The sequence below is a fragment of the Phalacrocorax aristotelis genome, chromosome 21 (assembly GCF_949628215.1).
Source record: "Phalacrocorax aristotelis chromosome 21, bGulAri2.1, whole genome shotgun sequence".
Taxonomy (NCBI): Eukaryota; Metazoa; Chordata; class Aves; order Suliformes; family Phalacrocoracidae; genus Phalacrocorax; species Phalacrocorax aristotelis.
This window is the reverse complement of record NC_134296.1, coordinates 1,789,315-1,802,361: the sequence shown is the minus strand read 5'-3', so window position 1 is coordinate 1,802,361 and position 13,047 is coordinate 1,789,315. Positions and strand designations below refer to the sequence as shown.

At 60.5% G+C, this 13,047-nt stretch overlaps 1 protein-coding gene across 1 annotated transcript; it reads right to left on the bottom strand.

The window, feature by feature from the left end:
* Window positions 1-7,010: 7,010 nt before the first annotated feature.
* PHLDA3 (pleckstrin homology like domain family A member 3) lies at window positions 7,011-11,311 on the bottom strand. The gene is made up of 2 exons (XM_075115320.1): window positions 10,683-11,311; window positions 7,011-10,250 (listed from the first exon to the last, which is right to left on the bottom strand). The coding sequence occupies exons 1-2, from the start codon at window positions 11,032-11,034 to the stop codon at window positions 10,129-10,131; spliced, it is 474 nt and encodes a 157-aa protein (XP_074971421.1). The 5' UTR covers window positions 11,035-11,311; the 3' UTR covers window positions 7,011-10,128.
* Between the last annotated feature and the right edge of the window lie 1,736 nt (window positions 11,312-13,047).

The window sequence follows — 13,047 nt, the reverse complement described above, 5'->3', positions numbered from 1 at the left end:
TTTTAAATTTGCCTGGTAATTCTATGCCCTGGCAGCTGCTCCAAAACGCGCTGCCTCGCTAGCTTCCCAGCACTGCCTCTAACACTTCCTTCTCTTGCCAAGAAGCTGGGGCACTGCATAAACCTGAGTAATAGAAAAATGTGTAGGAAAATGCCAATCAGTTGGTTTTTTTCTCCTTCCAACCAGGCGTAACAAACTGACACCACATTGCAGAAGGAAACAGCATTTTCCAGTGACGGGTTTAACCCTTTTCCTCAGAGCTGAAATGGCAAAGCTGGGATTTTTTTGTCTCTACATCTTTGCTTCCCCCCTAAATTTCAAAACCCTTTAAACCCCAAATATTCCTGATGGGGGAAAGAAAAAGGAACAATTCTGGTCTCAGACAGCTGCTCCCAGGCGTGCGTGGAGCCTGTGCTGAGCAAATCTCAGTGCACCTCCCAGCTCCATGCGCTTGCCCCTTCCCCATGCCCCCTGCTGCCTGGCCAGGGCCGTGGCTTGAAGGAGTGGAGTTTGAGGGGGAAATGCCATATAACCCCAGCAGGGACCACCTCCCCTGGGGCCTGCCAGATCCCTGGATTTACAAAGAATAACCCCAGGATTTTTTTCTCCCAAGAGCCACATCAGTCGGATGCAGCCAGAGCTGCCTTTTTGGAGGTTTCTGGTGACAAGACAAAGGTCCCAGAAGACACATAGAGCCGGTGACTCCTCTTGCCTGGCACCGGTGCACTGAGCAGGTCGGGTCCCAGCTGCTCCCCCACGATTTATTCCAGGATAGGCAGAGAAGCCTTTGGCTCTCTGGAGGTGAGCAATGGCTGGGCAAAGCCTCTCAGCATCTCCCTCCTTCCCTGGCGGAGCAAAGCCCAGCATCGGTAGAGGTGGGACCCAGAGCACACCTCAGCTGACGACCTCTACCAAGGTCAATAAACTTGTAGGGCCAGATATTTCTAAACTGGCTTCCCGGAGGACAGCTGGGACTCAGCTGTGCCGGTGAGACATGCCCAGCAATCTCCTGCAGGGACTTTTGGCCTCCAGATGGATCTGGAGCATCTGCAAGAGGATTTGCTCTCCGATGAGGACAAGAGGATCTGGACAAGCTAATTTTGCAGTTTGCATGCCCCCAGCTGTGAAAAGCCTAAAAAGGTTATTAAACCATTAAATCATGGAAACCCTTAAAAAGAAATAACCCGCAGTCAATCCTGATATCCTTCCCCATCCCAGGAGACTGGGCAGATACCACGGACACGCACCCAGCTAACACAGTGCCCTGCACACAGCGTTTGCACCCCCGAACCGAACCTCCCTGGTCAGAGAAGTGACCTTGAGCAGTCAGGCTAGGACACAAGAAATGGTCCCCAAAACAGTCCTGTTTGTCAGTTTTCAGGGAAATCCGGCAAATCTCAGCTCCAAAACCAGGCTGGGGCTTCTAGCAGCAATTCTCCCCATTGCAGTCTCACCAATCGTCCCTTCAAAAGCGGAGGAAATGCCTGAGCAACCTCAGACAGGGGGAGAAATTTAGACAAATTTGCTGCCAGGGGCTCCTCTCCACCCCAGCACCACGTGCAAGCACCGGTGGTCTCACACTCGCGCTCATGTCGCCTTTAGCACACCCAGGGAATCACGGGTGGGGGGACACCCAGGGCAGCGCCTTACCTCGGGGCCGTGCAGGAGGGAGGTGATGCCTGGCCTCCGGAGAGCCGCGCACTGCCAGGGACCCGAGGCGGAGGGGGGAGTATTAAATCACAGCCTGCCTGCAAGTGGTCAGTAAAAATAGCACAAATCCCCTCTTGTGTGCACACGTTCGCTGCGAGCCCCAGCATCCCGTGACGTGCTGCACACACCTGGGGCACAGCTTCGAAGATGGGGTGACACACGCACATCGCCCAGGCATGTTAGTGCACCCATGTTTTATTGCACCCATGACCCTGATGCAATTTGCTGAATTCCTGTGCTGTTTGCATGTGAATGTGCATGAAGTCCACATGTAACTGTGGGGTCCCTTCCCTGGAGACATTCACACCCCGCCTGGACGCGGCCCTGTGCCCCTGCTCTGGGGGTGCCTGCTCACGCAGGGTGGGACGGGGTGAGCTCCAGAGGGCCCTTCCAACCCCCGCCAGTCTGGGGTTCCGTGAATCGCCCCAGCTTGGCCGGCACTCGCTGCCCGACGCCCTCCTCGCGCGCATGTTGTGTGTGAGCGCGCAGACGAGCCGGGTCAGGCTGACTGCGGTACCAGGGCAATGCCCGTGCAGACGGGGCGGATTCTTCGTGGCACACCCGCCTTGTCCCTCTGCGACGTAAACCATCATCAGAGATGCTGGAAAAGCCCTGAGCCCGCAGGGGGGCAGAAACCGTCAGCCAAGACACTGCAATGCTTTTTCCTTTGCAGAAAATCTCCTGAATTTTTTTTCTTTTCTTCCTTTTCTTTTGTTTTTCTTTCTGAAAGTCTCGGCAGGGAGGGGGGTGCAAGCAGCCTGGGGAGCTGATGTGGTGCTGGCCCCAACGCGCAGCGGTGCATGCATGCTGCCGTGTCCCCAGGGGCGCACTGGCTGAGGGGCCTCCCCGGAGCCACCAGAGCTGCCAGAGCAGGAAGGCAAAGCCACCCCGGGCCAGGCCGGGGCACGTTGCCGAGGGGTGATGGGGTACATCAGCAAAGCTGGGGTTACAGCATCAGGCCAGATGATCGGTTGGGACAAGGATGGGGCAGCCCCCTCTCTGGGGAGCAGGACCGTCCAGGCTCATCCAGCACGGCACAGCAGATAGGGATGCTCGAGCAACTTTCAGCCCCTCACAAGGCCTGATGTTTTCTCCGTTAAATTCCTGAAAAGCAGCAAAAAACCTGCTCTCTTGCCCCCCTGCAACCCATAAAGCCCCTCGCCCAGTGTCCCTGCAGAGGGAGGCTTCATGCAGCAGAGGACCTCAGGGGCAGGCAACACCTGTTCCCTTGATATTTTTAGGGGCAAGTTTAGGAGCAAACAATTCCCAGCGTGCAACCCAGCAGGGACAATGCCCGGTATTTTAATCCTGAGACTATTATGGTAGTGAAGGGACACGCAGCTGCATGCATGGGGTAGCTCCCATGGTGGGGAGCAAAGACAGCCCCCCGTCCTGCAGAGCAGGGGATGCACAGCCGCCTTTCCTGGCTCCTTCCCCCCTGCCTGGACACCAAGGGAGGAGCTGTGCCCTGGTGGGGGGCGATGCAGCAGCCCCCAAACTGGTGCGAGGTCGGTGACGGTAACAGTGGCAATGGCAGTGACAGCCCGATCCTGGTTTGACATGCACTAGTCAAGTCCCAGCAAGCACAGGAGAAACCCCCCTGTGCCCACCCTCCTCAGGGGCCCCCCAGGGACATTTCCCCTTCCCCAGCTCCAAGCACCAGCACAGCGGATCTGCCCCGAGCCACCGAGGAGGAGGGTTTATACCAGCCCTGTTAGACCTTTATAAGGCAAAAGCTCCTGTGGGGCCGTGCCTCCAGCATCTTTCCTCCTGGCTGCCTTGGGATTGTTTTTGAAGCACAGAGGAGCCAAAATTAGCCTGTGACAAAGGCGCTGCATTCCCCGCAGCCGTGCCCTGGAGACCTGACCAGCTCCCGCTGCCCCGGGATGGGGCTGCTTCGGATGCCATTTGCTCCAGTCTCAGGTTTCATCCTCTGCGGGTCCTGGAGTGAGGAGGATGAAAGGGCAGGTGAGGGATGGGGTAACGGGACCCCTCAATTTGGGGGCTTCAGCATCAGTTTCAAAGCTCCAGTGCTGCCAGAGGGGCCTGGCAGCAGAAGGACTGGCAGGAGCCCAGGATCTCCCCATCCCTCCTCTCCGGCTGACATGGTGAGGGCATTTTGGGTCTCCATCCCTGGCTCGCAAACCACAGTGAGCTGCCTCAAGATGAGGGATTGTTTTATTAGGTACCATCCAAGGTTGTGGGCTGCTGGCAGGTAGGAAGGGGACAGGCTGGAAATCTATGGGGCAGACCAGTGCTGAGGCCAAATTCAAAGCAAAATAACATCCACCCGTTCCTGGGAGCCACTGGTTCAAGTGAAGGCTTCCCCACAGGCTGCCACTGAGGGGATGGATGCCAACTGAAATTTCCCAGAGAGCTGTACGGGGAGGCCAGACCCACCCAGGACCATGACCCCAGGGAGAGCTCGCTTGTCCCTAAACATCCCAGTGGTTCTACAGGTCACCTGTGTACGGTCTTTTAGAGTGGACAACGCTGCATGTGCTTAGGTGGGTGTGGGCAGTTTCCCTTTCCCTCTGGACCTGCTGAGTCCCTGGAGGGTGTTGGTGCTTCCTCATCGTTGGGCATCAGCCCCACAAGCGTGGCAGGGGCGACCACAGCTGCTTCAGGAGAGCTGCGCTGGGGCTGCACTTCTCCCTGGTTCCTTAAGGTGTAGACCTCCAAAGTCAAAAGTCTCTGACCCCTGTGAGCAGTTTGGTTGCCCCACATGAAGCCTATTTCACTGAAGAAGCAGACTTGCAGCGGTGCTGGAGGGATCCCTTTCCCACCTCACGGCCCCAGAGCCATCCCACCCATCCTGTCCTTGCCCTCTTCCAAGCACCATCCTCGCTTTGTCAGTCCTGATGGCATTCACAAAGACCACGGGCTTCCCAGGGCATCCAGGACGGACTTAGAAACAGCAGCTGAGCCTCTGTTGTCCTTTGGACCTCACCCACCGAACACATCCCTCCCACCCCTCAGCTGCCATGCTCAGAGCCAGCCCCAAGTGCCAGGGAGGATGGCAGGAGCCCACCAGCTGCCTCAGGTTTCCCACCAGGCTGGGACAGGGGATGCCCCACAGACTCACAACACGGTGGGAGAAGGTTTTCCCTCTGCAGAACAGCTCAGAGACACGGGGACACTGAGGTCATCTCCTCCAGGTGAGGTGAGTGCAAGGTCGCAGGGCTGCGGTGTCACATCGCAATGAAGTCGTGAGGGTCCGTGTCACTTGTCCTGATGAAACGGTCCCTGCCTGGGTGTTTGTTCTGCAGATCAGCCGGCAGCTCTCACCCCTCACGAGCTGCCAGAAGGCACCCAGCTGGTCCCAACTGCTGCGTCGGTTTGTGACAGCACAGGGTGACAGGCTCCCGGGGATGTTCTCCAACAGTCAGTGCTTGTTGTAGCCCTGCAAAGGATTTCCTCTGCCTGCTGCGTCTGAGAGTCTTACCAAACTTGGGTGACGCCCCAAGGCATCGAAGCGGAGCTTGCAGTGGGGTCAGCTGTGGAGATGGAAAGTGGACCAGAATTGGGATGATCATCACAGCCCGACCTGGGAGCCAGGGAGGCCCCAGGCCAGACCCCAAACATGCCCCCTGGGCCTGAGGGACCTCTCCCAGCTCAGGTCGCTGCCCTGCCGATCTTCACCCCATTGCATCAGCCCCACCAGGACACCCACATCTCCCACCGCCCAGCGGGGCAGAGGCTCCTCACCCATCTGGGATCTGCTGCTCCGTGTCCTGGGCTCCCAGGGTGAGCACAGCTGCTCCTGCCCCTGGAGAGCCCTGCCCTCTCCAGCCACGGCCTCCTGCTCTGGGAACCTCTACCTGGCCGGAGACCACCTTGCACGTGCTGCAGCTGGGGATGGGGCCCGTGTTCTGCCTCTTCATCCATGGGCATGAGACTCGCTCTTCCCACTTTGCACAGCTGCAGGAGGTAAATCCATGTGGAAGCAGCTGTGGGTCTGGATCCAAAGTGAGGACAATTTTCACAAAATGGGACAAATACCTTCCACTTCTAGAAATACTGTGGGAAAAGTTGTTTTTCTCAGCTTGAATTCTTTGGGGAGATTTGAAATGTTTGCAGAAGGTGCCAAAGCTGGGGGGGGTCCCCCACAAAGCTAACGGCTTCTTTACGCACCTGCTCCCTGCTTCGTGCCATTTGCAAGTAGAAAAGTCTTTATTAGATAAGGAGGAATTATCTACTTTGGGATAGTGGAAAGACTTTAAAATGGAGCCAAGTCACCCACTGAAGGTTTTAAGCTTTCCGTGCTTTTGCCAAGTGACACATGAAACCTTCCCAATGTTGATCTTGTCGACTCTTATAAACAAGAGAGGGATATTAGCTGTTCTGTCCGTGTTAATGGGCTGACACGGTTCAACAGCGATGTCAGTTTAAATATCCTAAAAACCAGCCTGGTTTTCAGCCTAAGGCAAAATATTTCACAGGGAAATAAAAGACTCCTTCCAATAATCTAAAATTTCAGGCTGAGGGAGGGTTCCTGACACACTTTTTAGATATTTTCAGGGTATTTCCAGGCCCTCCCATCTATCTCTGAGACCCGCGATGAATCTCAGCATCCCCTTTTGCTGCAAGGCTGGGCTGAGCCACCCCCACCCCCAGGGCAGGCTGGTGACCCCCTGCTCAGGGACAGCGGGTGACGGACGGGGGCTGGCTCGTGTTCAGCTCCGTTGCTGCCCTCTGCAGCTCCAGCAACACCTGGCCGCTAGTTTTGCTTCTTCATGTGGTGCCCGATGGGGTGGTGAGCCCCTTCCCTCCCATGGGCTCCCGCCACCCCAGCTCCACCAGTGGGTGATGCTGACAACCACATTCATCACCCACCACCTCCACCACCCCCTGGGACACCCTCTTTAAGTCACAACATCAGGACATTGGGGATGGGGAATTAACACCGGTGCGATCCCTGCAGTCCCTGCCTGGACCCCCCTCAGCATCCCAAGCTCTATGTTACGGACAACAGCATTTCTTCTACACCCAAACCCAAGAGGACTTTATTGGCGATGACCAAACCCACCGCAGCGGCGGTGCGGATGTCCCGGCTCTTTGCTCCCCGAGACCATGGTCATGTGGACGTGGCAGGGCATGGGCAGCTCCCCAGCCTGGCACTGCTTGGGGCAGGTTTTGGATTCCAAAAATGAAATCCAGTGATTTAAGAATTATAATTAAGGATGGACAGCAATAATTTTAAGAACTCCTAAGGGAAGCCAGACACTTGACCCAAAGCTAAAAAAGAAATACTGCTTGCTACAACTGTGATTTTTTTTTTCCTTTTCATTTTTATCTGAGGAAAAAGCACTCACAAATTCCACCGACGTTCACAGGATCAGCGAGGCACTGCCAGCCTCCCCGCGGGGCACACGATGGTGGAGGAGGTACACATGGTCTCACCTGCCCAAAAGCATTGGCACCATCATGCTGCAAACCTCCGCCTCAGCAGCGTGACCCTCACTGCCTTCACGGGCTGTTGGTGGGGTCCAGCCAGCCCCAAACTGACCCCAAAGCCAGGGCTGGGTGCTGGGATTTCGTCGGCTGGAAAAAAGGGCCCTGAAGCTCCCCCAGCCACCTCCCATGTACCTGATCTCACTGTCGTGGTGCTGCACGAAGGGTGTCAGCCCCAGCACCCATGGGTGCTGGCGGAGCCGCTGGTCCCAGGGGTGGAGGCCCAGGGCAGCCCCCAGCCTGCACGGAGGAGCCCCGGCACTGAGGCATCCTCCGAGCAGCACGGGGAGGGTCGATGGAGCGGGGACACCTCGGGGCTGGGAGCAGCAGAGCCGGCTTTTCAGGCTCCTGCTTTTGAACTCAGGCAGCTCCAGGGCACCTCGCTCCATTTTGGGGCTCAGCCCCATCTCTGCTTGTTGTCCCCAGCACAGGGGGCCCCAGGAACCAGCCCCTCCTCGCAGCGGGAGCCGGCGTGCTGGCCAGGGGGGCTGCAAGACCACACGCCTCCCAACCCCCTGCCGTGCCTCAGTTTCCCCATCACCAGGCGCACTAGAAATGCTTCCTGTGTGTCCTCTCCCCGCTTTTCAGGCTGGCTGGAAGAGCGCTGCGAGCTCCTTTGCATCCCTAACTCTGTGCAAATAGTTAAAAATACTTTCACAGTGCTTGGCCTCCTGCAAGGCTCCTAGGGCCCTTCTGCCCCCACCCTTGCTTTCCCCTGTAACCAGGTTGCTCCCTGAGCCCCTGCCTGCAGGAGAGTCTCCCTTGGGTAAAAGCACCCCATTTACCCAACTTCACCCATCAACACTGAGCCCCATCAGGGCCAGCAACGTGCTGGCACCGTGTTACTGGTGATGGAGGATGCACCAGCCACCAGCCCCATCCCTGCTCCGCTGACTGGCCGAGTCTCTTGGCTGTTTATTTCCCTTTCAGTCTCTGGGTGACCTTTTCCTCTGCATGAAAAATTCAGCCCTCACAGGCAGTGGGTGAAGCCATCCTGCCTCCCACCTGCCTGCCGCTGGCTCGGCTCTCGCCCCCGGCCCCGGCTCCCGGGGTCAGGCTGTGAATCCACCCACCGCGGGTGGAGCTGGCGGATTCGGGTGTCTGCACAGGACAAACTCCCAAACCTGGGGCACACGTGGTATAGGCAGGGGCTCTGGCAGGGTGATGAGCAGCTTGGGATGGGGATGGAAATCCTTGACCTTCCCCAAGCCTGGACCCGAAATGCCAACACAGCAATATGCCTTGCTCTTTCTGTCCCTTTTCCTCTATTAACTGCCTACATTTCCGCCCAGCTCGTCTGTCAGTGCACGATGGTTGTGTCCATGGCCAGTGCTGGCGCTTACACCCGCCCAGCTTGACCATTTTCTTCCCTAGTTCCTTTCTGGCATTTGGGAAACAGAAAATACCTACTTACAGAGAGTGAGAGAGTAGGAAAACTGAAAATGAGGAGTCAGGACCCCCAAAACTGGCTCGAAATTCAGAATCTTTGGAAAAACCCTCGCACTGGTTGCTCCCAGCCCTGGGTGCTGCCCTGCCATGGCACGGGCTCAGGATGCTTACAGGACTTTGGACAAGCCTGATGAATCCCCTGACTCAGGGAGCTGGGGATTTACAAGAAACCCCGGGACAGAGATCCTTGCCATGGACAAGCCATGTGAGTGCCAGCACCTTCCTCTGACCACCGACAACCCCATTCCCTTACGAAATGTGTGTGGGGACTCAGTTTGGGGGGCTGGTCCACACATTCCAGGCTGCTCAGAAAGAGCCAGCACAAGCCTGGCCCTGCACGGTCAGCGGGCTCCGGCCACGTCACCATCCCCCCGCAAAGCCACCCCAGAGCTACCCTGGCACAGGGATGGGCTTCCATGGGCCCCGGCGGGGTCTGGCAGAGGCGGCCGGCATGCAGGCTGGGGCCGGCTGCTGCAGCCTGGGGGGCCGGGGTGCCGCGCTCCCCGATTCCCACGCAGCCCGGCAATCTCCAGGAGGATCTGCGGTGCCTCCGGCCGCGGGGCTGGGGCTCAGGCTCCGGCTTGCGGAGCCCGGTGGCTCGAGGCGCTGGTGTCTGCGCTGCCTGTCGAGGCAGAGCCATCCCTCCCTTGTCTGCCGTCCCTGCCTGCAAAGCCAGGCAGCCGCTGCTCCCAGGTCGCCTGCCCACAAACCACCGTGGGAAGCCCTGGGGACACAGGCGCAGTGGGGTGGATGACCGGAGAGGTTCAGGGTGTCAGTGGGGGGCTTTGCAGCCCAGCTGTGGGATGCTGGCAGATTTAGGGGGATGTCAACAACTGGCGAAGCTCTGTGCGGGATTTGTGCTCTCCCATACCCTGCGGGGTCCCACGAGTCAAAGCAACACCAGGGTAAGCTGCAGAAGGTCCTGTTTGGGGTCACTTTTGCTGCAGGGAGTCAGGGTCCCCATTGCCTTCCCCAGCGTACCCCACTAGCCCGAGGACAGGGCAGGGCAGGTCCAGCAGCATGGCCGTGTCACCACGCCGTCCAGGTATGGTGCCCGGAGGGGTCCCTGCTGCAGCAGCAGCACTCCAGCCCCTTCTCAACGTGGGGGCTCAGGGGGAGCCGCGTCCCCGGCCACATCCGTCTGTCCCAGCATCACTGGCATTCAGGCAGAGCTCACCATCGCACCGCTTCCTTCACGCTCAACCTCATCCATCCCATCCCCTGTCCTGCAGGAGAGGCCTGGGGGTCCCCACCAGTCCACCAAGGTCCTGGCCATGTCAGCTGAAGGGTGGTGGGCCCCCAGGCAGGGATGTCACCTCCTGCCACATCTGGAGCCCCAGGTGGTGGCCCTGGCTGTGTCCTTTGCCCCATCACACCAAGAGGATGTGGCTCAACCCCTGCAGCTGTGCCAGCGCTGCTCCTGCGATGCCTCTGTCCTGCGCCAGGATGGGGGGAGCCAGTGCCCGCACTGGCCTTACCGGGGCCGCTGTCCCTGGGCTGCAGACAGCGGTGGCCTCACTTGCCCGCTGGGATCCCGTTCTCCCCGCCGCCCGCCGAGCCGAGGGCCTTCTCCATCCTGCTCTTCGGACGCTGCACTTCTGCGGGCTGTCCCACCGGGGCTGCATCGAACTGCACCACTGTGGGGAGAAGGCGCTCGTTACCTACCCGGCCAGCACTGGGACGTGGGGCAGGATCCAGCCCCGAGGGGAGCTGAGGCGCGGAGCCAGCCATGGTCCTCACTGCCATCCCACGTGCAAGATGGCAAAGAGCCCCGTACCCCTCAGGACCACCCCAGACAGAGGGAGGGTGTCAGAAAGTCCCTCTCCAGGGATGCGGGGAGGCTGGTTCTATGATTCTATGATTTTATGAAACCCAGCGGGGGATGTGAAGGGCAGAGCCCAGCCAGTGCAGGGGCCCACGCGACCACCATCGCCCTGCAGACCCAACCCCATCCATGGGACCCCCTCTGTGATTCCCATGGGGAAACCAAACCACTTATTGATGGGACCCAGCAGCCAGGGACATCACCCTCCTGCACCCTGACCCACGGCACGGCAGGGGTCTGGTACCTGCTCGGCAGCTGTGCCGGGCGCGGACGACCTGGATCGCCTGCTGGTTCTTGAAGCGGACGAGGCCCATGGTGATCTCGGCGTTCCAGCCCGGGTCCTCCTGCGCGCAGCGGAAGTCGATCTCGTGGCTGTCGTCCATCACCACCGTGAAGTAGATGTGCCGCTCCTTCCACTCCACGCACTCCACTGCCTTCATGCGGGCGAAGCTCAGCTCCTTGCGCCGTGAGCCCTTGGGCTTGAAGAGCTGCAGCCCCTTCTCCGTCAGCAGGCATCGCTTCTTCTTCCAGAGCTGCAGCAGCCCCCCACTCCGCTTCTCCAGCACCCCCTCTCTCAGCACCTTCTCGGGGGTCATAGCGGCTCCTCAGCCCCCCGGGACCCTCAGCACCTCGTGCTGGCGCAGCCAGGCATCACCCGCGGGGGGATTTCCAGCCCCTCCACGTCGGAGCCGAGCTCCCCGGGGCCAGGACCCCCGCGGCCGCCGTGCTGCCCCTGCGGGACTCGCCACCCTCCGCTCCCGGGCTCTCAGAGGGGGCGGGCGATGGGGTGCCCCATGCCGGCTGCCAGCCCTGTTGCCGGGGTTCTGCTCCCTGCCCTGTGCAGCGTGTGGGATCCCCGGCGCCGCGCGCCCCAGGAGCTGTCGCTACATGCCCGGCCGCTCTCCCACTCGCATTCCTCCCCGCCTCGCCTGGCCCCTCCTGCCGTGCAGGCACCCTTCACGCCCAGGCGAAGCCCGGCCAGGCCCGGCACAGCCCTGCTTCACCCAGGAGGCGCTTTTGGGGTGCCCGCAGGCAGGCACTGCCCTCAGGGTCCTCATGTGAACAGGCAGGGTGTGGGCATGGGTCTGCACAGCAGCGGTGCCAGGGCAGGGCTTGGAGGCTTCTGCACGGCAGCACGGGCATGGGGTGCAGCGCCAGCTGTTGGGGGGCGCAGCGCCAGCTGGCACAGAGCTATAGGGTGCGGTGCTGGTGGGGACAGGGGGCTGTGGGTGCAGCGTCAGCCACGCACAGGGTTATGGGGCGCAGTCTCACTTGCAGATGGGGCTGTGGGGTGCAGTGCCAGCTGGGGCAGGGGGCTCTGGGTGCAATGCCAGCCAGGAAGGGACTCCAGGGTGCAGTGCCAGCTGGGGTGGGGGGCTGTGGGGTGCAGTTGCAGCCAGAGCAGAGGGTTATGGGGTGCAGTGACACCAGGAATAGGGGGCCATGGGTGCAGCACTAGCCTGGCAGGGGCTGTGGGGACCCCTGGGTGGGTGCCCAGGAGGGTGGACACATGCAGACAGGAGATATCTGGTGTCACCACCCCGAGGTGGCTGTGCAGGGCCCTGCAATGGGGACAGCCCTTGACACCCACCACCCACTCAGCCCTGCACCCAAGGGTGCTGGCCCACCCCTCAGCACACAGAGCTCCCATCCCCAAACCCCCCAGGACAGAGATTTGGAGCCCCCCGCCTGTCCCACAGCAAGAACCAGCATCCCCCAGCCCCGTGTGATCTGTGCAGGGGCAGACGCACCCCCGGAGCGGGGCCGGGGCCGGGGCCAGGGCAGCACGGCACAGCCCCGTCCCGCCAGAGTCCACCCTCCCCTGCAGCGAAACACCCGTCTCCTTTCCAGCCCGTCTCGTTCCCGGCCACCGCAGCTTCGTCTGTTCCTGTGCCAGCGCCTGGCACAGAGGGGTTCACCGTGCTGTGCCAGGCTGATGGTGGGGACATCTGGGGCCTTCGTGCTGGCCGTGGGCTGCCGGAGGGGGTGATGGTCACAGCCTGCTGGGCAGCTGGATGTGCCCCCAGAGATGCTGAGGGTGCGGATCCCTTCACCCAGGTGAGGTCTGGAAGGGGAAAAAGTCCCCCCAGGGATGTGCCGGGGTCACTGTCTGGGGGTGGCCAGCCCGCAGGTCAGCCCGCAGCTCCTTGGCGTGCAGCTGCTGCCCCAGTGCTCACCTCCCAAATCACCCTGCCCGTGCCCCCGTAGATCCCAATCCCCCCAGTGCCCCCCAGCTGAGCCCCTCTTGCCCCAGCCCCTCCATCAGCCCTGGTCCCTGCTGGGGGCATTCCCTGCAGCCGCTGTGGCCGGGGGGCAAGTCTGCAGCACCGATGAGATGCACCTAATTGTCCCTCATTAAGAGGGCAGGGCAGTGGCTGCCGGAGCCAGCAACTGGTTCGTGCTCCCTGGGGCCAACCTCGCCACGCTGGCAGCGATCCCGGCTGTCCCAGGAGACCCGGTTTCGTGATGTCAGGCAGCCCCAGCTCCCCTGCAGCCCTTGCCGCCCCCACAGCCAAAGGCAGCGCAGAGCCGGGCACAGCCGGGGGGCCGGCACAGCCCCCACAGTCATCCCAAGCACCCCAGCACTTTCGGGAGGAGCAGAGCAGAGG

Excerpts from the sequence above, each read along its gene's own strand:
- PHLDA3 (XM_075115320.1), bottom strand. The coding sequence starts at position 11,034 with ATGACCCCCGAGAAGGTGCTGAGAGAGGGGGTGCTGGAGAAGCGGAGT. Across the intron at positions 10,251-10,682 it reads CCGGCACAGCTGCCGAGCAG|TGGTGCAGTTCGATGCAGCC; the intron begins GTACCAGACCCC and ends TTCTCCCCACAG.